The sequence below is a fragment of the Micrasema longulum genome, unplaced genomic scaffold (assembly GCF_059751315.1).
Source record: "Micrasema longulum isolate JH-2025_06_02 unplaced genomic scaffold, ASM5975131v1 h1tg000471l, whole genome shotgun sequence".
Taxonomy (NCBI): Eukaryota; Metazoa; Arthropoda; class Insecta; order Trichoptera; family Brachycentridae; genus Micrasema; species Micrasema longulum.
This window is the reverse complement of record NW_028277669.1, coordinates 124,039-149,719: the sequence shown is the minus strand read 5'-3', so window position 1 is coordinate 149,719 and position 25,681 is coordinate 124,039. Positions and strand designations below refer to the sequence as shown.

The 25,681-nt window shown below is 35.5% G+C and overlaps 1 protein-coding gene across 1 annotated transcript in view; it reads left to right on the top strand.

The window, feature by feature from the left end:
- The first annotated feature begins 713 nt into the window (after nucleotides 1-713).
- LOC148281306 (hemocytin-like) overlaps nucleotides 714-25,681 on the top strand; it is an 82,614-nt gene continuing 57,646 nt past the window's right edge. The window contains exons 1-22 of the mRNA XM_088226908.1: nucleotides 714-898; nucleotides 1,609-1,716; nucleotides 2,953-3,026; nucleotides 6,095-6,274; nucleotides 6,927-7,086; nucleotides 8,747-8,970; nucleotides 10,239-10,430; nucleotides 11,090-11,253; nucleotides 11,381-11,526; nucleotides 11,608-11,744; nucleotides 12,104-12,246; nucleotides 12,436-12,598; nucleotides 13,160-13,287; nucleotides 13,398-13,464; nucleotides 14,887-14,988; nucleotides 16,431-16,671; nucleotides 18,239-18,434; nucleotides 19,320-19,515; nucleotides 20,546-20,634; nucleotides 21,616-21,835; nucleotides 23,249-23,419; nucleotides 25,248-25,527. Of these exons, the coding sequence (XP_088083034.1) occupies nucleotides 771-898; nucleotides 1,609-1,716; nucleotides 2,953-3,026; nucleotides 6,095-6,274; nucleotides 6,927-7,086; nucleotides 8,747-8,970; nucleotides 10,239-10,430; nucleotides 11,090-11,253; nucleotides 11,381-11,526; nucleotides 11,608-11,744; nucleotides 12,104-12,246; nucleotides 12,436-12,598; nucleotides 13,160-13,287; nucleotides 13,398-13,464; nucleotides 14,887-14,988; nucleotides 16,431-16,671; nucleotides 18,239-18,434; nucleotides 19,320-19,515; nucleotides 20,546-20,634; nucleotides 21,616-21,835; nucleotides 23,249-23,419; nucleotides 25,248-25,527 (3,509 nt within the window). The 5' untranslated portion in view covers nucleotides 714-770. The remainder of the gene's footprint in view (nucleotides 899-1,608; nucleotides 1,717-2,952; nucleotides 3,027-6,094; nucleotides 6,275-6,926; nucleotides 7,087-8,746; nucleotides 8,971-10,238; nucleotides 10,431-11,089; nucleotides 11,254-11,380; nucleotides 11,527-11,607; nucleotides 11,745-12,103; nucleotides 12,247-12,435; nucleotides 12,599-13,159; nucleotides 13,288-13,397; nucleotides 13,465-14,886; nucleotides 14,989-16,430; nucleotides 16,672-18,238; nucleotides 18,435-19,319; nucleotides 19,516-20,545; nucleotides 20,635-21,615; nucleotides 21,836-23,248; nucleotides 23,420-25,247; nucleotides 25,528-25,681) is intronic.

Genomic DNA, 25,681 nt, shown 5'->3' with positions numbered 1-25,681 from the left:
AGAGGCGAGCCCGATGGATCGGCCACACTATACGCCATGAGAGTCTCCTGCATGACATAATAAGGCTGAGGGGACAAATCACAGAGGGCGCCCCTGATGGGAGTATTTAGAACAGTGCGAGGACTTAAAGTGCGCCTCATATGTTGAGCTGAAGAGGGCTGCAGAGAATAGAGCGCAGTGGAGGGCGAGATGCAGGACTTTGCTGCAAACCAATCCCCAAGATCGAGACTGCGAAGAAGAAGATATTTACCATTGGCGTGTCTGTTGTTTTGCGTTTTTGTATGGGAGCTAGGACAGTCCAAAATCCCACAAAAGCGCCCAGTTTTATCCGCCGTCTTCAGACATACGGTACACAAAAATGATAAATAATTATGAAAAACGGAAAATGCACCGACGCAGAAAATTTCATTTTGATACTGATAAAAAAAAATCGGTTCAGTTTTGTGGTGCTGAAAACTAGGCAACAAAACTTTGATTTTGTCATTTTTTAATACCTATTCATCAAGTTTTTCTGTTACCGCATATCCTCTTAACGGTTTTAATAGGCACCGAAAGGGTCAATTAATCTAAATTTTAATCCTCAGTTTTTATTCTAACGTAACATACAGTCATCCTGTCTAGATATAGTGCGCAAAAAAATTGCTGGGACAAATCTCATTTAAGGAAATGGCTATGTTTATCCTCTCATTGTTCCTCTTGCAGCACTCGCGAGATTGTCTCGTTCATAATGGCAATTCTTCTCTGAGATTGTTGGCATAGTTCTTGTGAAAATGTTCAAGGATAATTTTGTACTGTGTCTTGTGATTTTGAACAATTTTTGGTTTGTGAAATCTGATCTCGGATTCGGGTTGAATTTCGGTATTAAAAAACATAGCAGTGGTCAGGGTGATCCAGTGGAGTAAGTTTTTTTTATTTCATAAGTTAATAACGGTCTGGAAATATTATTGTTTGATTCCTCAACTATTGGAACTCGTATAAATTCATAGTAATAAAATAACAGGCGATTCCTTAATATGTAAACCACATAAATTTAACTTTTTAAAAATAAAAAAAAAAAATATTTTTCAAAATGATTTACAAAATAGTCTTAAATTAAAGTCCTGCTGAGTTGCATACATACAACTCGTCAGCAGGTTCTTATAAATTACATCGATTATTTACACTTAACCTACATTAACAATAATTTTACTCGAAAAACATTACATATTACATTATGAAAAATTAAAAACTATCACTAATACAAAAAAACTTTTTTCTAATAACCATAATTTGAGCAAACGTCTCACTCCTGTATTTAACTTAGTATTTTTAATATTAAACAAAATAAAATTTCATTGCGTAACAATGAATTATTTAAAATCAGCTATTTTATATATTAACTTTAACCCGTTTAGTAAATATAATTAAAACATCTAAAATTGCAAATATATTTTTTTTAATATTGGACATAGAAGCTGAGAAGATAAATATTATGATCAAAAATAAATTTTCAAAGGCCTAAATAGTGTGTGTATACACTGTGAAAGGAACTTGTCTGTAACAATTTAGTGCAAGTTGTTTGTAACATTTCGTAACCTGTCCTATATTATGTAATGTTTGGTCGTTTAGATTGTCGGATGTAGGTGTCCCGCACCATCTTCCAGATATATTTAAATCTGGCGAATTTCCTATTAAATTTGGAAACCAAAAGACTTTTGGCGTGAAGACATTTAAATTGTAAGTACCTACTGCATAATTTTTTAACTGGTTTTTAAACAATATGGAAACAAGTAATGTACTCGTATCACAACTCGTGTACAGTCGGTTAGAGTGCAAAACCCCCTTAAATAAATGCCTTTGTTATTTAAATTAAGTTTTTTAGATTCCCTCATAGGGTTGCCACCATTCCGCGTTCGACCCGGGGTCTACGGGTTTTAATGTTGCATATTGGGGCTACGGGATAGCATCGTATACCCGGGCCGGACAGGGTGATAAGAGCGAGATCCATCCACTGGACACACCACTTGGTTTACCTAATTTGCTCTCTTAATTTGCCTTCATATTTCGTATTGGCAAACTGACTTTTCGGTGTAGTTTTCGGATTCGAACTGTCATGGCGTCAATATTATGATTTTGAGAACTCTGAATTAAAATATTATTGAAATTTGGTTTGAAAAATCCAATAAAATACTATGGGGCTGAAGGAGCCGCAGAATCCCTTGGTTCAAAAAATTTAGATGACGATTGACTTTATGAGTCTAATAAATTGAAGCAAATATTTCCTCAATTCCAACATTCTGATTTTTCGACATTTCGGGTAAATTTACTATGGATTCAGTTATTGAAAGTCATAAATTTCAGAGAGCGGCCTTAAATGATTGGAAATTTATTTTTCAATCCCCATTAGTAAAGCTTTTAAAAAATGTGTTTTGTCCTTAGTGGGGAATTAATGGACAAATGAGCGAAACTACTTCTAAGTGGGCATGGTGAAGTCAGAGTTAATTGTAAAAAATAATTATCATAACATGATCTGCCAAGAATTTTTTAAGTTTTTGAAAAAAATAGATAAAGAAAAGTTACCAAAAAATATGAATTTAATAATCAAGCTGGTCCCTGCCTAAGTTTTATTATAATTTGAAATACTTATTCAATGATTTATCTAATAAAGATAGTAAATTTTCTAAAATCTCTGGGCCTGTCCCCTTTGAAAGATGGCAGCCATCAACTTTTTTTTGGCTACTTCACTGAATCAATAGTAAAGAAGAGTATTTTTTGATAATATGTATTATGGTAATACACTTTAAATACGTAATGTAGGTTACCTGTCTCACGATTTTTTTATGGCAGATATATTTCCCTTATAATTTACCGAAATATTTCAATTTTAGGGCCAGTTTCTACAATGTCAGAAATAACAGAGCTTTGTAAATATATTGTCTCATATTTTTTTGTATATTATAATTTATTCTTTAGGCCATCCTACGGTAGCAGAGAGGATGTTTTCTCCAGTCATGAATCATCAGCCAACATGGGAACATATAAAGGAGGTAACTTCATTATTTTGTCATTTGTATATTTCTTATTTACATCAAGTCTAGGATTGTCTTATGAACATTGAACAAGAGCCCTTTTTAATGACATTACAGCATTAAGCTCATGCTACATGGGTCAGAAAATGGTACAAGATTTGAAGGAGACATTTCACTTGTGTATAGATTCAAGACTCAAGTTAGAGACATTTCGAAACCTTCTTGAAAATTTATACAATGATTTTTTACTGTATAAACCTTAACTGGTTTCTCTATTAACAATAAATAAATAAAAATATGCCTGTAAGCTGAAGATAATTAGGATAGAAGAAATTAAAAAAATCTTTGAATGACATTTGAAATATATAAATAAAACTTTGAGCACTATACAGTTCTCCATAGAACAGGTTTCCCTAGTAAGGAGTACTCTTAAATTAATTTAATAAAAAAATATTTATTAATAATATAGTAAATAAAAAATACTTTAAAAAGCGTTTGCTTTAATTTAAAAATTTTTCCACACATTAAATCCTCGGTATCCAAGTGTTTTATTTCATTAAATTTTTTTTGGCACCGCAACAGGCCAGGAGGCCCAATTACAGTGGTGAAACATTACATTACAGAACAACCAGGCTTGAGAAAAATCACATTTTAATTTTTGTGTTCTCACTGGGAATCGAACCCGGAACCTTCCGTGCGTGAGTCAAGCGTCTTGACCACTATACCACGGAGGCCGCCTTATTTGTTACTACTGGTGTTTTCTGTGTAATAACAGAGACAGAAAAACTAAATATCTTTTTACAAGAGAGACTGGAGGTGTTAAAATAACAATTATTCTTGAATAATAAGGAAAAGACGGAAAAGAGAAAAAGTTTATCACACCGTCTTTGTGCTGGTAATATCTGTCAACCCTTTCTTGGCAATGTTTACTATAAAATACGCATATATTTTTTTCTTCTCATGATCTAAAACATGAGGAAGACAGCATTCACTTAAAACTGGTTTACCATATTTATCATTCTTAACAGCATTATCACAATTCATAATAAACTTTGATGAAAATAAATAATATATTTTTGTTTGGGATTCTGAAGCCTTTTCAATAATCAAATGTGTAAAAAAAGAATTTTTTATTCTGCCAAGATAAGGGTTTTTTTAATTTTTTAATTTTGTATTTTATTTTATTCAGAAAACATAAACAAGTCATACATAAAAAGTATTAAAAACAATGATTTTCTAACATATTAAGACCAATTAAGTTTTCATAAATTATGCAAAAGATTTAAACACTAAATGTGACAAAAAAATAAATAAATAAGAAACTCAAGTGAGAAAAGAATAATTGTTAACATTTGCGTTTTTCATGGAGGTTATCATTGGTAATCAATCAAAATACCGAATGCACACCCCGAGTCATCCACGCACACACATTTGAACGCACATACACAAACATATACTTTACATGCAGCACATGGTTAAGTAGCAACTTTTTTTTAAGGAGACAACTTAAAAATGTACCTTTTGATGACGGATAAATTTTTTGCACATTTTTTTATTGATAAACAAAAAGGAAAAATGCATAATTTTATTTTGAAATAATATTTGAGTATATTTTGTTGAAACAAAATGATGTGATCTTAATGAAAAATTAAAAATGCTTTAAAAAATGTGTGTGAAATTCTGTTTCCATTTAGATATTTTTTCAACACGAAATTTTATGACTTTAAACAATTTTTTTTGGACATATTTTAAAATGAGTTGTTTATGTTAATTAAGCGTTTATATTGTGTATATTATTGGTCGATTCTTTTGTAAAAATCCCTTTTCCCGTCCTCTACTTTAACTTCTCACCGTCAATCTTCTTGCTGTGATCTTCCTTTCTTTTCTTGTATCATCTTTTATATTTTCTCCTTAGTATGTAATGTGTTTTACTCTTAAAAATATAAATATATTGAATATAGGTACATTTGTATTTAAAACAATATTACTACAACACCTTGGAAATATTATAACTCGGTGCAGCAAATTTTTCTAAGGTAATCAGGTTGTGTAATCAATTACAAACAGGATGTCATAATTGGCGTTTCCAAGTAATGTGCAATTTGATAATATTTTTCTTGCACCGAACACGTTATCTGTTATCAGTTTCCCTTGTAACGTTGGGTGAGAGTTTCTTGCTAATTATTGAATAATTTAATTACGCAGCTTCCGAATACTACCGGAAACGAGATAAATAAATACTAATTACTCGTTAGAATTTGATAAAGAAGCTGTGGGCTTTGTGACCTATTTTTTAACCCGTTTTCATGTTGAGGTATTTCTAAAACTGCTGTAAAAAATATGGATAAAATTAACAGAACTTTTTAACTAGATAACATCTACTCAGTTTTTTAAGGTGAACTACTCTCAATATGTGAAGCTCTTAAATGGTGGAATGAAATGTTATTTAAAAAACTACCAGGAAAAAGATCTCAGATTGTCTTTCTTTGAAAATTTGGAATGATGACTTTTGTCCATGCAATAATATCTCCTCACAGAGCGTCAAACATCTGTTATTTCAATGTCCCTTTTTCAGCTTGCAACGACATAGTTTTGAAGCAGAATGCTGATGAGTTGGAATATCCCTAACAGATATTCAATATAAGTTATCATGCACCATTGTTCTTGGACTTTGCAAGAATGGTGATTGGACGTATTAAAGTATCTAACTAAGTGATCAATTTCCCATTTCTAAGAGTATAAATTTCGATTTTTCCAGATAACCATAATACCTGATAGGATAGGTAATGTACCTACAGGTGTCCAAAGTATATAAAATAAAATAAAGTTTGTTTTTATGTCGCATGTTTTATTTCATTTGATTACAAGCCTTCAAAATGGAATGTCAAGTCAGCGAAATTTAGTATTTCCGACACCTCTTTCTGTTCGTGTTCATATTTATATATTTCATTTTGAAGGCTTGTAATCAAATAAAATAATATGCAGAGCAGAAAATTTTCTTTCTTTTGGTGCAAATTATGTTAACACTTAATATAATAAAAGCCCTAATAGTATTGAATTTTTCATACATAAACTTACAACTACAGGATGCTCCTCTCGCCCCGAGACTCCGATGAACACCATGATGAAGTGTTCCATGTTCAGCGGGTGTCGAATAACTTGCGTGCCAGATTACCAGTTTGAGGATGGGAAAGATAGTCATGTCCTCAACTGCATCAATGGGAAATGGACTGTCCAGGACTGGCCGTCTATACCAAGTTGTTCACGTATGTATTACCTTTAAAAAAAATATGTAATTGATACGCCTTAACTTTAATTTTTGCTTAATTTTGTAATAATACTATACTCACGTATCATAATATTTACCAAGTAACAATGTGATGAATTGGGGAGAAAATAAATAAATTATGTGAAGTCTTATAAACCACCTTTAGCATTTTATGTTTAAAATATGATGACACTTGACTCACGCACAGTAGGTTCCGGGTTTGATTACCGGTGAGAATAAACTAATTTAATGTTATTTTTCTCAAGCCTTTTCTCTGGCCTATTGTGGAGCAAAAAATACCGTATTATTTTTTTTTTTAAATAAATAAAAAAATACACATATGTCTAAAAGTCTTCAAATAACAAAAACATATCAAGTATTGTATATAGACAAGTCTGAATTTCACTCCCTAGAGAGTTCACCAAGATTAAATTTAAGTAGGGATTATGGAAGTCTAGGCGTTTACAGGACTTATTACCTGTCCCTGGCTGGTTTAAATCAACATATGGAAGAGTTGAGGAAATGTAGATGTTAAAACCTTGGCAGAATGGTGAATGTCACACAGTATGTAAAGTGGCCACGTAAACCCTTCCCTTGCACTATTAAGCCTCTAATATTTTTATACGCTCAATAAATTAATGTATTTGCAGCCGTCTGTATGCCCCCTTGTCAGAACAATGGTATCTGTGTCGCCCCCGGACAGTGTAATTGTGCAGACAACTTTAGTGGTCCACAGTGCCAGTTTGAGAAGAAACCTTGTCTGAATTATCCGCCATTACCGAAAAATAGCAGAAGGTCTTGCACTTCCACGTAAGTTCACCATGTTTGATTTAAAAACTTGTGATCGCCCCAGTCGCCCAATAGCAGATACACTCTCGAGTTTTGCAGGTTTTCCTGGTTTGCGGATTTTGTCGTTGCGATTGCGTTATCTTTATTTACTTTTCCACTGAACCTCAGTACAAATGAATGCAATTACCTACCTTGTAACGAGATTTTTCCAACCTTAATGTTCGAACTTCTCTCTCGCGGCAGGCTCTATCAGATGTTCCGTGGTCAGATCGGCACTTGTCGGATTCATGCTATAACACGTCACAGTGGATTGGAATGACTTTTTGATAGCTAAAATAACTTGTTAGCGATCGCGCTGAGAATACCAAAATCACATGCACATTTGATGGTAGTTCAGTTGTTATTGGGCCGGAGAGAAAAAGATTGTACCCACAGTAGCGTAATCGCAACATTGACACTAGGGCTCAGTAGGTAGCAATAAATTTTACGCCTCAACCTGGTAAATGTGCAATACACAATGCATAAAGTAAATGTGACGCAACCAACTTGAAAATTGATAGTCAAATCTTTCCGTCATTTAAATAAATGAAAATATATTTTTGTAGAGGCTAAGAAAAACTACTTTTGTACAGTGGAAGGTTTAAGATAAACACACTCTTTTCTAAGTAGATGTAAAATTGATTAATATCTTTTATAAGAAATGTTTAAGTTTGTTTTTTTAAATGTCTTAGACAGAGCTTCGTGTTATAGAAAATTATGTGAGTCAAAAGAGCACAAATTTAATTTTAACTTGAGAAATCGACCCTTAGAATTTAATGACTTTATAGGAAAAGGAATAAATATGCACCATTCTCATATAATATACAGTTGGGTAAGTGAGAATTTTGGTTTTGTAGTGTGAAATATGTATTTTTTTTTGTACAAATAATAAATTCATTCGAAGGCTATCTTTCTTGCAACTTCATAATTCCGCACTCATAGAAATTCTGATTCTTTTCAGCGAAAAAAATAATTAAGTGCGATTTCAGATCATCATCATTTGTAAAAGTTTTACCATTCAAAGAGTTTTGCAAACTTCAAAATAAATGGTAATCAGGTGGCGCTAGGTCGGGGCTGTATGGGGGATGCGACATCACCAACCAACCGATTTCAAATAATTTCCTAAGTGTTACCAACTGAGGGCTGGCATTGTCATTGTGGAACCCAAATATGGAGCTTCTTGTCTAAGACATTCAAAGTGATTTTCAATTGTTGTATGTGATACATTTCACCTCTCTGAAATCTATCGAATAGTTTTAGATCAACTTCAGTAGGTCGACCAGTCGGTCATCTTTGAGTGAAAAATCTCCAGAATGGATTTTTTAAATCAAATTTGACACGCGCCCTCTATTATGCAATCAATTCCATAAACATCATCTCTATTTAACTATACCTCAGTGTATAATATTCCAAAAATATAATAAAATCACACCCAACTTTCGTTTAAAGTAACCTTTGATATCAATCAAATGTCAAAAGTAAAAAATCATGAAACTGATGGAAGTAATTAAAAAAATTATGCCTGAAAACTGAAATTACTTTCCGGCCAACCTAATAGTAATTTGTTGAAATCATTACAGAATGAAACATAAAAATAATAATTTAAATGTAAATCGAATATTATTATTTTATTTTATTTTAGGTCTTGCACAATTTCATGTGCCAAAGGTCACCAGTTTCCAGACGGATCCGCCATAACCAACTTGATATGCAAGGAAGGAAATTGGATTCCAACAAGAGCAGATATGCTCATCATACCAAACTGCCAACCAATATGCCAACCTCCGTGTGTAAATGGAGGAAACTGCTTAGCACTCAATGTCTGTCAATGTCCACAGGAGTTCAGGGGACCTCAGTGCCAGTATTGTGAGTTTCATCGTTGTTTTGAACCATAAATGAAGTACAGTGGAACCCCGATGTAACAAACTTCAATATAATGAATTTGACGTAAAAAATGTTTTGAAATCTTCTTGAACTAGCCATTGCATTCAATGAAAAATAAACCTCTACATAACGAATAAAGCACGTAAACAAACTTCTATCGAAAGAATGGTATTATGAATGATTTAATGTGTCTTGACATGAATCTTTGTGAGCTCTTTGCAAACCCTCCTCTCGTTCCTTTTCAGTCATGTTTAGTCAGGTGCATTGTACATATTGTTGTGACCTATCACAATAAGTTTTGTTTACTACTGTGATTGAATGTAATTTTTTTTAACTATAAGGATTCCATAGAATTCGTCATATTATAGAGGTCAACAAATAAGAGAGTGAACCTCAACACAACGGGTTTTTAGCCATCCAAGCCTCAATACAATGAACTTCAATATAAAACATCACTCGATATACTGATTTTTTTCAAAACCCCTCCAGATTCATTATATCGAGGTTCCACTGTATAATAATAATAATATTTGGCTGATTTATATAGCACCAGTTTTGTGAAAAATCACCTCAAAGGCGCTTTAGAAACTTACATTCTAACTAAGCTAACACTACATCTTAAACTTTCTGATTTTAAAATGATAAACCAAAGAAATGGGATTTTAAGGTGAGATCTGAAATGACTGCCGATGATTTGTAAACGTGAAGCCAATCGATTCCAGGCAGAGGGGCCGGCAACAGCAAAAGCACGATCTTCGAACCTAGTGTTTAGGCAGTGGAATTTGACAAGTTTTCCTCTGCCTGAATCAAGTGGTGACATAAGAGTTGATTTTTTTGACATATATTTTCCCTATTACGGAGGTCCTCTTAAACTGTTTAAATGTCAGACCAAAGTTAACAGATTTTAGGATGTATTTGATAAAAAAAAATCGTCAATAAAGATGAGTTTTGTAAGAGGGTATCATGCGGAATCAAAAGTGGAAGGGTCTTTCTATTCATTTTTGACAGATTGGTGGTATAATATATTATAGACATTTACATGCGAATGTTTATGTTACACTGAACCATGTGTGATATATCTTGCTTGTGGCACCTAAAGGGTTAAGGTTAATTGCTATTTAATCACATTCCTGGCTTTGACCAGCGCAATTGGATGTGATAATGTTTTTTACTAATAGTTCCATGGCATCTCTACATACCCACAGCATCGGCCTTGTTTAAAATAGCAATGGTTAATTTTAATTTGACAGCTTCTGATGCTTGTGCCGCCTCAAAGCTTGGCTTTAATGGTGGCTACAATTGCTCAGGAGAGCGGGAATCTCTTTCGTGCAGCCTGTCCTGCCCGACCGGCATACGTTTTGACTCCACACCTGTCCCGGCCTATACGTGCTTATACTCCACTGGGATATTTCTTCCTCAGCCAATACCTCAATGTGTTTATGGTAAGTAATAAAAAGTTCGTTGTAATACAAAGTACAAAGGAGTACGCAGACAATGCGGTTCTTCTTGAAAAGTCTGTTGGTGATCTTCAGAAAATTGTTGACAAACTGCAGGAAAACTCTGCTTGTCTAGGTCTTAATATTAATACCAAAAAGGCTCAGATTATGTGCAACAAATTCTGGCAAGGATTAGCCTCTCTATAGTAATGGGCTAGGATCAAGAAAATTGACAGATTTCAATACTTAAGAGTTCACATAACTGAGGGACGCAGGATTGATGTGGGAGGAGGCGAGAGTGCTGGCTGGCGATAGGGTCTCCTGGAGGCGTCTAGTGATGTCTACATGCTCCATTTAGGAGCGTTTGTGGGAAAGAAGCAGGAGAAGAATAGAAAATTCCAAACTCACTTTTACTTAAATCTTTACCTTGAAACTTCTGTAAAATGTATGAAAAAGATAAAGGAACTGTTTAAAATTTGGCACATTTTATAAAGTATTTACTTAATCTTACTCTCCACTATTGGTTCACGAGTTATAAACATATGTGAATGTTGACATAATGCAACGGACCAAGCTTTACGAAAATAACAGCACCTTTAAAATTACATAAGAAAACTTTTGACCAAATTAAATAGTATGCATTTCATCAAAAATAACTTTTGCAGGAAACCAACAAGTTGTAATAATGGGTGGATCATCTCAAGCATTCTACAAATCCAAAAACCACAGCAGAACTCATGACAACTACGGCGACAAATCTAAGTATGGTGATTGGCACCATTCTAAAACTGGTGGAACATACGGTGCATTTGGTTCATTTGGATATTCGGTCTGTACACATTACAATAACTTTTAATATAGTCATCAAAATATTGTACATTGATGGATTTAAACACAAATCAACCTTTTTTTTTTCTCCCATATTATTCCTATTCAAATTGTGACCTTTATTTTAGAATGAAAGCATTCCCCATACGATGGGATCGACAAACTATGGGCGTGGGATGAGCTATGTCACCGTGGAACCTATAATTCCCAAGCCAGGGACTTGTTTTACATGGGGCGGTGCTCACTTCAAGACATTTGATGGCAAAGTTTACAGGTTACTATGTGCACTGATCAATATGATTCTATATTAGGTAATGTTTCTCTCACTGTTTCCTTATTGTTTGCTTTCTCATAGTTTTGACTCGCCATGTCGCCACATTTTGGTACGAGATAGTCAGGATAGCACCTTTAATGTGGCCGTGCAGAATGCAAACGATCGCAGACGTGTGTATATATTCCTTCAGGACAAGGAATACTCACTGGAAGCAAATGGTAAGAGTCTGAACCTGCTAAAATTATTAATTCCTACATATTACTTTTTCATTTATCCACATTCACAAATATATATACACCATCCTATCTCTTGCAAACTTTCCCCAGATTAAAGGTACATTAACTTATCGTGATTATAATTTATTCTTAAGAAATACCAAGCTGTTTTTAAATTTGGTTAAAAATTCGGCTGTGCGGATGCATAAATGACGATTGTTACTGTCGCAAATTCTTAAGAATTCATAATCCACTTATATCTCGCGATTATCATGTAAGACGATGCTTTCCCCGCCAAAGCTCTTATTTCAAAACATATTTTCGCGAGGTCTAAATGATTTGTGTGACAATTTTCTGTTCAGAAGATGGAGGTGTGATATTCAAGAGCAGCAAGCGTCTCCTCCCCATACCGGCCCAGCTGCCGGGGATCCGCGTGCAGATGGCCGGACACCTGGTACAGGTTGTTCTAGAAACACTCGGTGCAACCATCAAATGGGACACTAAGGTAAACATAAGCTGGCTGTTATTTCAAGCTATGAAACCTCAATTCATTACCCATGTTTAAGTCAGTCATCATGTATATAAGCAAGAAATTTTCCCACCAATGGTGTTTTGACAGTTTCAATTGGTGTATCAAAATGTTTTTGATACTTTATCTAATAATTATGAAAATGTTTTTTTTTTGTGTTTTTAGCAACTAGTACAAGTAGATGTGACAGAATCTTTATGGGGGAGAACTGAAGGGCTGTGTGGAAAAGTGGATGGGAATCCAGACAATGATGTGGTTACCAAAGATGGCACAGTTCCCAAAACTATTGTGACTCTGGCGGACAGTTGGAAGTACAAAAAAATCGGAGGTTGATTTTCTTTACATTTGTTGAAAACGTTGCGTTCATATTACAGACATTTAAAATTCTTGTTTCGATGGTAACTTGTCAGAATACTTTTATTTATTGAATCGGAATTAAGTATGCGGAGTAACAATGTGATTAAACGAGATCTGGACTTTTTTGGTGTAAGTCTTTCTAGATTTAAATAACCATTAAGATAGACCAGATCTTGTCTCTAGGTAGTAATTATTATAAAATCCCTCACCATTACTCACAATATTCCGTTCTACAAATCCTCCTTCATTAGCTTCTCTCACCTCTGTCAGTACCTAGATTTTTCATTTCCGTATATTTATGTTTAGTTTATAATAACACCTGTAGATGGAATGATCTGTGCTTTGCGAAACAATTAGTGGTTCAAAATAAACTCAGGTGGTCTTATAAAAAAGCATTTAATTCAATATATTTTACCATATATTAATACAACTCTCGCAGTCATTAAACATTGTTGCAATTTTCCGTCATATTTTTGAAGCAATTACAAAATGTATATCCTCCTACAGTACTAATGTCTATCTGTGTTTTTAGATGAATTGTGCGAAGACACACCATCAGAGCAGCACGCTTGCACTCTCAAGCCTAACAAGTTAGCAACCGAGGCTGAAACATTCTGTACCAATCTTGTATCTAAAGCTCGCTTCTCTGCCTGCAGCAAAGTACGAAATATTTCAATCTATTATTATTACGGTCAACATAAACACTTGGCGCCATTTTGGTAAACTTTTGTTGTTGGACACATAATTATTAGAATTTTTTCTTGTTTCAGCTAATGGACATTTCCCTCCTGCTTGAATCTTGCAAGTGGGATTACTGTGGTTGTCCTCCTCATCAATGTATGTATAACGCTCTATCAATCTAATTTTTTTGGTCTATGCTGGTTGATGCATGAGAGCTCCTACCCAGTTGGAGGTGATGACGTTATGCATTGATGTGTATTTATTACATGTTAAATTATCTAGTAATTGAGCGCGAGAGTTACTGACTGATTAACCCAACGGTATAAATTTTTCCAGGTGTAAAATAACTAATAATATCTCTTATACGAGAATGCATTTGATGTAACTAATAACTGTCAGTACATATTTGCTCATTTTTTAGTAATTTTGGCCATTTAATTTATTTATATATTTACGGATATTGTCCCTTTATACAATTCATCAGCCTCGTGGTGTAATGGTCAGCGTGTTAGCCTACCATGCTAGAGGTCTCGGGTTTGATTCCCGACATGGTTGATATGAAATATTTATTGAAAAGGGTGTTTTCATAATATAATATTTCATAGTCCCTGGACTGGTACCCGAAGCGTAAGACTGATCATCTTACCTTCATGTAACAAAAGAAATGATTAAGGTACGCTGCTATTGGTGTACCAATGCAGTGCCCTATGCACCATTAGGTGCCGAAAGGGAATAATGATAGAAATACAGTTTAAAACATTAAAAAAGAAGAAGAAAAGCATTGACAAACATAAGGGACATCAAGACAAGATTTGGTCCATTTATTTAGTGCTCGTTTAAATCGTTGTAAACTTAAACCAATAAAGTCCAGATCTTGTCTTGAGTTGACAATACGACAAAGACAGTATCATTCATTGGAGAATTAAGGCCATAGCTTGTTCTATACTGATTTTTTGAAGTTCCAAAATATACTCCCGGAGATCAGTTTTGTATAGAGCTGTCACCCGTTTGGTTATATAAAATTACTACTCCTTTACAAACCCTAATTGTAAAATAATTATGATAGCAAGTATGTTCTTAATTTTCAAATATTTTTGTGGTTTGATTATAATACGGGTTTTAATTTATTTGAGTAAATATATAGTAATAGAAAAATTCCCTTACTGTACAAATTTGTACCACTTTATTTTTTTTTTAAAAAAGAGTTTAAAAAAAAACCAAGAAAAATATGTAATTGTTTTTAAGTTATAAATCTTAAAGAAAAAGTTCAAAAACCAAATCTATGTTCACGAAACAAAGGGTTAACTGAGTAACTAAGGGTGCTCTGTCTCTGTCTCTTTATTTCCTGGTGGGGAATTTTATATATCACTGACTGTCAGCAATTTGATATCTGTGCTTGTCAGCAATTTTGATGTTTTGAATATTTATTGTTTAGATACAGCAAATGTTTGATTCACCTTCTGCACTATCCTTAAGACAATAGTAGCTCAGATGACAGTGGGCATTGATTTCTGGGTGAGTCCCGAAGGTCTATTGCATTATACAATTCTTTCTTTAAAAATGGATTTTTGTTTTCAGCTCGTGAAGAGTGTGGATGCGACAGTTTAGCGGTGTACGCGGGACAGTGTTCCGCACAAGGAATCAAGTCACTCGCTAAATGGAGAGATGTGGATACATGCAGTAAGTTACGCACATTAAATAGTATTTATTTCAAATATTGTTATTTGGCTAGTTTAATGCTTGTTACATTTTCAACCGAGAGAAAAAATATAAATTTTATTTAAATTTGTTGTAACGGAAAGGGAAAACATTTCTGAGAAGGGGAATATGGATGTCTAGGTATTTACAGTGCTTATGACCTGCCATTGGCTGGTTTAAGTGGCCACATCTATATTGCTTCAACTCTTTAAGTATAAGTATACATTATTGACTAATTTGTTGGTGTTAACATTAGTTAAGTCCACTTTTTTTCAAATTAAGAGATCAAGAGGACATAACAAATAAATATCATAAATTAGTCAATAATGTATTCTTCTTCATTCAATTCATTTATTTAAAATAACATACATTAAAAACTAAAAGTCAAGACGTACAAATTATTTTAAAAAATTCATGAAACAGACACTTATCAAAATAGTAGGAGAATCCTGATCCGGAAAACCCCTTCAAACCCATATTTTGAACATGTTAAACCCAGCGGCGGGATTTTTCTCTTAGAGTAAACATGTAGATTACACAAATTCTTTAAAGATTCTCGATTTGGAAAACAGTGTTTCAAACATTATTTCGTAAAGACTGTTTTTCTTTGAGATGATACTTTTGACATATGACCCGCAACACATGTGGCTCTCGATGCGGACGTTTTTGGCTTTAATCATTTCTAGAACAAATCGGCCAGTTGACATTTCAATCGTAATGAGAATACCTTTTACCAACTGAATTGTGCTATTTTTTATAAAGTCTTTTAAAGTTGTGTTAAATTAATAGATAATATAGCCACTATAATATATCACGAAGTTCCGTCATTTAAGTTGATTTCATGGATGAGAGTTGTTGTATCACACAGAACCACAGAAAAAATAGCAATTTATAGTATTTATCACTTACATAATATTATGTTCCTACTATGTAGGTACAAATAAATGATATTTTTCTATAGCTTACCTGTAAATAAAATAACCGTTCGCCACTGATATCTATGAGTATATCGTGGGCAACTTTATTTCCTCGGTGAACACAAACAGAAGGATGTATTGAAAATGCTCACCGTCGTCTACTTGATATTCCATTTTACAATCAAATAAAATGTAACGCAGAAGCAAGCACAATATCTTTTACATCAGAAAATTTTCTTTCGAATGACGCACAAGCTTTACCATTTTGTTTTACTTCTGGTGCTCATTTTTAAACTTGGAAAAAAAACAGACACGTCTTATGTTAACACCCAATACAAGGAAACGTATCCAGCACTGTTAACTTTTTATGGGTTTTTTTTTCTACGCGGTATTGTGTGGAGCATATCCCCCATCTAAAGAGAGTTTCTAGTGTATATGTATGTGTACACTATTTCAAGACTTGAAATATAATAAATAAACTGCAACATACATATTGTGTACCTCTAGTGATGAACTGTACCGGCGGCCGCGTGTACCAGTGGTGCGGGCCCCCCGTGCAGCTGAGCTGCGGCAGCCCCGACGGGGACTCCGCCCCGCCCGCCCCCGGCTCCTGCACCGAGGGCTGCTTCTGCCCCGCGGGTACGCTGCTGCACGCCGGGCGCTGCGTCACCAAGGACCAGTGCCCCTGCAGGCTGCGCGGGAAGCAGTTCCCTCCCGGGACCAGTGTACCCAAAGACTGCAATACTTGGTAATTTTACATTTTTGCTATGCAAGAAGAAAGACATTCCGTGATTGAGGGTTGCGTACATAATGCAGATAAGAATATTAGACGATTGATTTATATTTTTTTGGGGTCTATTATTTGTCACTGATAATTTTGTCCCCAACAGAAACAGCATATCGTTAGTGATACTGAAATAACGCGGAACCTGTTTTTTTTTACGAAGATGTTTTACTGTAATACATTCGTTATAGGAACTAAGAGCCGTTAGTTTTTAATTATTGCTATTTTTATTCTTATTCTTAGTGGTAGGGGTCAGTGCCATGCAAGCTCTTGACACTGCGACCTGTGAAGATCTATTGTGACGTGTCCCCGTGAATAGTTCCCGCCCTCTAAGCCCAGGTCTACAAAGAGCCTGGCTTCTGTGTGGTAGGCGAGAGTTTACCGTAAAGTATCGGGCTATTAGGTAGGGGGTGAGCTCTTTGACATCTTCAGCATCTCCTTTTATAATGCAAAGCATTACATTCACATAGAATGTGTATGGGTAATTCCTCATCTGCGCTGCAAAACCTACATCTTGAAGTTTGGGAAAGGTTCATTCGAGGAAGGTGTTTGTTCAATCTGCAGTGCCCTGGGCGGGCTCTTGTGATAACCCTCACTTGATTTCGGCTTAGCTTTATTAGGTCAAAAGCAAAACTTTGCGAGTACTTTCGCATAGTGCTGACCAGGTACTTTTTGCCCGAGCTTTGTACTCTGCTTCGGGAAGCAGAAATCTCCACCAAAAACGGAAAATTAGTTATTGATGCCAAATTAAAGTATACATATAAACCCACCTATCCAAATAATTGTGTAATTCAAAACCGTCTCAAAATCTTGCAAAACCAGATTTCGATCATACTACTTGACACCCCAAACTTAGCGTTCTCCATTGAGTTAGTGAAGCATAATTAGAAATCTCGCAATTCTTTTTTCAAAGTTTTTCGCAAATATCTCAGTAACGCCTTCAATGGAGATTTATAAGTTTGCTGCTAATACCATTGATTGTTGTATTAAAATAGTCTATTTCACAAGTAAATTGTTGGTTAAGGAATAGAAACGTGGAATTGGAGAGTATCGTCATAGTTATTATGAAGTATAGCCAATAATAACAATAATAACGGCTTCAAATCATCTTCGGCGCGTCCGGAACAATCACCGATGATATGCTGTTTTATCTGCCATGATAGGTGATATAGCCGGATGCATGTGACTATGGTCAGTTACAACTTTTAAAAAAGCATAGAAAAAGTTTAACATGTAAGTGCACTATTGAATTAATGTTGATATGTGAATTATACCCGTGTGCAGGGACAAAACTTAAGGTGAGGAAAGTACATTCTAATCTCAAATGCGGAGAATAACCCGAAGGTGAAAACAATAGAATGTACTTTCCTCACCTTAAGGTTTGTCTCTGCATCCGGGTATTAGAATGCATTTGACCATTCAAATTAAAATTATTTTCTTGCCTTGCCTTCTGTTGTTCATCTGTGTAAGGTAGATTTAAAAAATGAATGTTATCTCTGAAGTTAGAATGTAAATTTGTTGTGTTCCTCAGTACCTGCCAGAATGGAGAGTGGCTGTGTACGCAGGTGTCTTGCGGGGCTCGCTGCTCCGCTGTGGGAGATCCGCATTACCAGACCTTCGATGGGCGCCGGTTCAATTTCATGGGCCAGTGCTCTTACTACCTGCTCAAGGGAGATGACTTCAGTATCGAGGGGGAAAATGTCGCTTGCTCTGGGGCCATTTCGGAAGTAAGAGTTCTAAATTCATAGCATATTTGATTTTATTAATAAAAAAATATCATTTCCACTTCGACATCAACTTGAAATAATTCTTTAATTTGTAGAATTTTGCTAGGTTGTGTTTGGTGCTCCTGCACTAGTTGGAGATTACAGAAGAAATTACGTTATGCTTCAATGTGTGTTCAATACATGTTGAATACAGGATTGGTTATAGAGCCCAAGAGTGATAGCTAGAACTAAATTGAATTGACTGTGAACTTTTGTGATAAAGGTGTCACTGCTTTTATAATAAGTATTTTTACTATTATTTCTATTTCTGAGTGGGGAATTGGAGTCACCTTCTATTTCCCCTTTTGTCAGCAATTTGATATTTGCACTAGGTATGCAGTATTTTGGATATTTTAATTTTGTTGTTGTCTACGTATAGGAAATTCATGATTCAGTTTCAGCATCGTACTTAAGACGATAGTAGATCAGATGATAGAGTAAGGTATGTCCTACATATTTAAAAAAGTTTTGCTCCATATAAAGTGTCAGAATTAATGTAGCTAAAATGATTTTGAAATGTTGCTACAGAGCTTATTCTTAAACTAACACCGTTTTCCTTCATTGTCTTACAGGTAAATCAGAAGAAGGCTAATGTATTTACCTGTATTTTATTGATTATTAAATTAATTAAACTACGGTGTAGAGTACGAGAAAGCTTTAAAATCATAATAAGCAAAATACATTTTATAGTTTTAACTATGTACCTTAAATGCAGAATTTTTCAACAATGTGTTTTTTTTACTAAAAACACGATAGTAAATATGTAAAAGCGAGGAATGATATCAAAGTTTAGTCGTCCTTACATGAACCTTTTTTTAAACTAAATTTTGGCATTACTTCCTTCAGGCTATGAATCTTGCCAGCGATGACAACGTCTACGACTTGCCGTCTTGCACGAAGGCAGTGGTCATCAAGTACGGAGAGTGCACGCTGCAACTGAAGCAAGGTCGCGCTGTTGTGGTCAACGGAAAAGATGTCACCAAACTTCCCGCAAAAGTCAGCGGGATGAAAATACGAGTCGTGTCTTCTCTTTTCCTTTTAGGTTTGTAAAATATTTATTATTTGTAACATTTTTTGATTACTTAATACAGTTAAACTCCGGCTATCCGAATTTCCGATTATCCGAGTCACTTTCAGAATAAATAATTAATACAGAAACGTACTGTGATTCACAAAATAAAGACTTGGCTGCCCGAAAACCGACAATGACAGTCAAACAGCTTACTTTGACCGGGATGTTCGGCGAGCAACGACTTTCATGTACAGTACGGTACGTACATACTGTACACACCTCTACACTTACTCACATACAAATACACACAAACATACCGTTTTGTTGTACCATAATTACTATAATTATAACTTGGCTGGTCTGTCTTTAAACCTTATTTTTATTATGTCATTTAATCATTGTTAACCGTGTGTTTCTGTAAAATAAATAAAAAAATACTGTACTAATATACAGCACTTGTAACTTTGCTTAACTGAATTATTTATTAAAAGCTCATTTTTCATTTTCAATAATTCATTTTCAATTTCACCATACATACAGTAATTACTTAAAACAGACCCTTTTTTTGGAACAAATCAAATTACCTAAATTTTTGATTATCTAAATGGGGTCCGGTCCCAATTGATTCAGATTATTGGAGTTTAACTGTATCCTGATTTAAATAATTAATAAATAAATGTTTACCATTAAAATAGAAATAGCTGAATTATGTACACAACTTTACATGTTCAATGAACGTCCATATTTTAGACCTAATAATATAGTAATCATATAAAAAATTAAATTACATTAAGTAATTATTGCAAACAAAAAAAGGAGGTAATGAAAAATAAAAGAACGGAATGAGGAAGTCCAGTGATTTTTTTTATTTGTCAATGCACTATTAAACTAAGCCAAAAAAATAGCATTATGAGTCCTTTTATAATCGCTATGATTTTTTAAAGTTGTTTGATTTTTAAAATCTCCACCAAAACTTTGAAATTACATCGCCATCTCGGCCTTGCACAATGTACAGATCTCGACGTGATGGTATTTCACATAATGGTTGTTACTATTCTAGTTGAATTACCAAACGGCATCGAGGTTTGGTGGGATGGTATGACTCGGGCCCACATTGATGCGCCGGCTTCGTTCAAAGGGAAAACTAAGGTAGGCGACTAATTCCTTATTCAAATTATCAGTTGGTGAGTGAGTCAGTCTTATTTTACCTATATATTGTACATTGGCGAACTTATTGCTACTTATTACCCAATCGACCGATAAAATACGAGTGTTATTAATTTCATTTATGTTTTCTGTTCAAAATAAAATTTAAAAAACAATATTTGTCTATTGACTGACCGAAACAAGGTTTTCAGCCGAAACTGAATTTCAACTTCTGTTCTAGTTTCGGCCGAAACCGAACTTTATTTGAATAAGTTAAAAGTCACTTGTAAGTAGTAAATTGTCGGCCTCGTGGTGTAGTGGTCAATGCGTTTGCTTACCATGCAAGAGCTCTCGGGTTTGATTCCCGATATGGTTGGCATAAAATATTTGTTTAAAATGGTGTTTTTACTCTCGAATATTTCATAGTTCTTGGACTGGCACCTGAGGCGTAAGACTGATTATCTTATGTATCAAAATTGATCAAGATACGCCACGGTTGGTGTACCAATGCAGTGCCCTATGCATCACCACCGTGGATTTATCGACAAAATATTGCTAATAAATCCACCTGGTCCATGAAGAAGTATAGAAATTGAAAAAATAACATTTTCAGGCGTTGCCTAGTATGCGTTGCCTAGTATGTTGCCTAGTATGTAGGTGAAATAATTCAATTAGATGAATCTCACTTGCATAAATAAATGTTTCAGCTCTTTAACTTCACAAACATCAACAGATGAAATAATTGAATGAATGTAGATGTTCAAATATGGGCAGAATGGTGAATGTTACACAGAGTGTAAAGTGGCCACTTAAACCAGCCATTAAATGGTCATAAGCCCTGTAGATGCCTAGACTTCTATATAACCTTCTCCTAAATGTTCTTCATCTCTATTGTAATATGTTAATATGAACTCTTTAAATTATTTTTTTACGTAATGTCTTTTATCTACCGGCTCGCTTCAAGGAGATGGATTGTTTCCTCAGGGTCTGTGTGGAACATTCAACTCGAACCAAAAGGACGACTTCCTGACTCCCGAGGGAGACGTCGAGCAGGCCGTGATACCCTTCGCCAACAAGTGGAAAACTGGGGAGCAGTGCCGAGACCTGGCGGACAAGGAGGATGCGCACCCTTGCGACGTCAACGTCCAGAACAAGGCCACAGCTGAGAAGCTGTGCGAGAAACTCAAGAGCCACCTGTTTGCTGGTAAAATAGCACGAATTCATTTATTGGCTAATTTTTCTGGTATGCAATACGAAATGTCAGTAATGAATGCAATGACACTAAAAGAAAAGACTAAAAACCCAGAAAAATATTAAAAACAACTTTTTTTTGCATTAATTTCACTTCACTGATACCCGTATGCAGAGACAAACCTCAAGGTGAGGTAAATACACTCTATTGTCTTGACCTTCGGGTTATTCTCTGCATATGAGATTCGAATGTACTTTCCTCACCTTAAGTTTTGTCTTTGCATACGGGTATGAGAATGCTATGTTTTAAGTTTTTTAAACTAATTTACTTCATGGTCCCTGTAACGAAGGTCAATTCATAGTCCATGTATTTGAGCTCTAAGATTAGAACAAGTTAATTTTCTATGGGTTTACCCAAAAAACATTCTTTATAGTCAATATGTATTTTGGATTTTGATAGAAGTTGGATTCATTCTGACCTTTCGGCTACCACTGTGTAAACTGTGTGTTTTGTAGAAAAATATGTGTTTATGTACTAGTAATTTGTACCGTGTGTCAGTTGGCAGTAGGCACATTCTGTGTCTTTTTTGTAGCGTGTAGTGCCGGGAACCAATGTTCACGTCATTTGGGTGTTTGTGTATTTCAATTGCCTTTATATTTAGTGTGCACTGTTATTTCTAGGTTTATGCAAAATCCTTGGTTCAAAGTCAAAAAGATGTCCCGTGTCTATAAAGTATTCCGCTATTGCTGATTTTTCACGCTCGTTTATGTTTTTGAATTCTTTTCTTTGCTGTACCCTGCTTGTCCAATGTGCATTTTATCACATCTTCAGCAGCTCATTTTATAAACTGCTTCAGTTTTCAAGGGGTTCTTGTCTTTCGAGTTTAATAAATGTTCCTTTATTTTCCCATAGACCCAAATGTTGTCAAATGCAATGGTAGCCGAAACGTTGGAACAGATCCACCTTACACGGGATCACCCAAAAAAGATACATATTGATGACAGTGACCGTGAAAATCTACACACATATCCTTTATAGTGTTAACATGCCTGTGAAAATTTTACGCACCTTGTTTTGATATGTTTATTTTATAATAAGAAGATTCTGAAGAAATCATGTTAACAGAATGGACAACTCCAGAATCCCTTACATGGCAACAATGAAATTCCACCAGGTCATAGTCTTCCTTGAAGACTGTCTAAAAGATGGAGGGTCATTTGGATCTCAACATCCCAAGAGTAGCAGCTCTCTGTCAGAACAGTTCAACAGATCAACAGATCTAGATGAAGAGAAAGATGCCAGATGTAATTTTTTAAAGTAGATATTGTATCTGGTATTTATGTATTCAATTGAATACGCATATTTTTGTTAGCTTTTGCATGAATCCTTTTTGTTTTTGTTGCTAACCTCTTTTATGAATTACAGATTGCCACTGGAGCGTGGATGTGACACCGTTCTACGAGGACTGCATGTACGATATGTGCGCGTGTGAGGGCTCCACGGCGCGCTGCCTGTGCCCCATGATCGGGGCCTACGCCACAGAGTGCGCCCGCCAAGGAGTGCAGGTGCAGTGGAGACTAAATGTCAAGGAATGTGGTTAGTTACCTATTTATAATATAATGATTTTTCCTATCGCCGTAGATGTAGCTGATCTAAGCGTAAGACAGTCAACGAGTTTTCTTTTTTTTGTGGAGTAATTCCATGGTGAAATTTCCAAAGATAGACTTGTTTTTGGTCTTGAACTCCTTAAAGAAGGGATGATCATAATGATACTTCGGAAATCTTGTAGCAGATAAAAAAACAAACAAATTGCGCAATACGATGTTATGAGCAGAGTAACAAAACTTGCATATGGTTTTTTGATGCCCGATGTATTTGACTTTACCGGAAATTCGGCACCATTTATCGGCCAAGGTCTCAACTACACACATTGGACTGTGGATATAAGCCCAATATGTTGGCATGGAATTTTTCCACTTACCATTCTCTGGCATGTGCAACATTCCTATGTTAAAGAGCCGTTGGCAATAACACTATTCCAACATTCGGATCTTTATTTCACAGTTTATGCCTTTATGCATTTTTTTTATTTCTGGGTACAAGGATAATTTTATTCTATCCCATCGCCTCTAATCAACTTTTATTACTCTTCATCTCTATAAACATGAATTTTAATAAAAATCTGGACAACACGCCTAATACTCGTAGTATACCAAAAAAATCCAATTCATGAATTCATGTTATTTTACCAGCAAACCTGCGGCTCTTTAGTTTCTCGCACAACTTCTCAGCTATGGCCTTATTCTGGACGTTGACGTCGCAAGGGTGCGCATCCCCCTTGTCCGCCAGGTCTCGGCACTGCTCCCCAGTTTTCCACTTGTTGGCGACAGGCATCACGGCCTGCTCGACGTCTCCCTCGGGAGTCAGGAAGTCATCCTTTTGGTTCGAGTTGAATGTTCCACGCGGTCTGCAATGTCTCGCAGCAATCTCCTGCGATGGTCTCTTCCCTTAGACGAAATCCAAACTTGCGCACTTCTCCTGAAAATGGATTTCGTTTTGGAGAACTTATTATGTTCATCCAGGACATTAAACACTCTTGAAAGTCATATGTGTTTTTGGTATTAAATGATTCAAATTACGGGAAAACCTCGTCCGGGCATTCTGCTGAGATCTCCTCTTGTAACCGTATGACCAGAAATGTGTCATTGACTCTTTTTTTAAAAATAGTCTAATGTCCAGTACCTTCATAAATTGAAACATTGTCTCAGATGAAAAAGTTGGGGGACATTGAAGCATCAATCTAAGAATCAATTTTTGTACGTTTATTAGGGGGTTCATGATCGACGCCGTGCAACCTTCTTACTGACCAGAAAAGAGCGAAATACACAGTTCTGAGAGCGCTAATGTTCAGGATGTTTCTAAGTGAGCAAAATACATAAAAAACAGCTTTTTTATCAGTATCTATTGCAGTATCATCGACGATATATCTATGACTGTGACACGGTACAAATTCTAAGTTCACAAATAACATCAACCCTGATGATGGATGCTGTAATACGATCTGAAACATCAGAAAAGAGTGCGAACGACACGTGACATAATAACCCAGAAAAACTCATTGCGCATCTGAATGGCCATGAAAATCTAAGAGATTTACTTAGACGTCAGCCAGTCAATCTGGAATGCTTAGATATTCTAAAACAGAGTTGTGCTGTGACTTATGCTTAAGCCACAGAGTTTGAATCAAAAGGTAGTCAGTTTAATTCTAGAAATATTAGTGATGTGACTGAACTTACAGATTTCAAAAACGAGTTTAATCTAAGTACACTTGCTTTGTATCTTTTTGAACGGTGTAAAATGGTCCAGTGTATTTACATAAAGAAGGTTTGTACATACTCAAAATTAATATGCCACCTGTCTGCAGAGGTCCACTGCCCGGGCGGCCAGACATACCAGGTGTGCGGGGACTCGTGCCAGCGCAGCTGCCACGACCTGTCGGACGCGTGGCTGGACGCGATGGACGCAAGCGAGGAGGCGCACTGCCGGCCGCGCTGCGTGGAGGGCTGCAACTGTCCCCCGGGAGAGGCGCTGGACACGACGGGGGAGTGCGTCCCGCAGGCCTCGTGCCCGTGCTTCCACGCCGGGCTGGAGTTCCCCCCGCAGTACCGGGAAGTGCGGCCAGGGAAAAGGCAACAAGAACTTTGGTAATTTATTGCACATACACATGTACATATTTATTATCAGGGAATCTATACAACGTTTTAACATTAATATCTAGTGCCTTCTAGTTAGTTTAGTCTCCATCTAACAGCTCTAAATTGAAACCAGAAAGGCTTTACTAATTATATTTTTTTATTC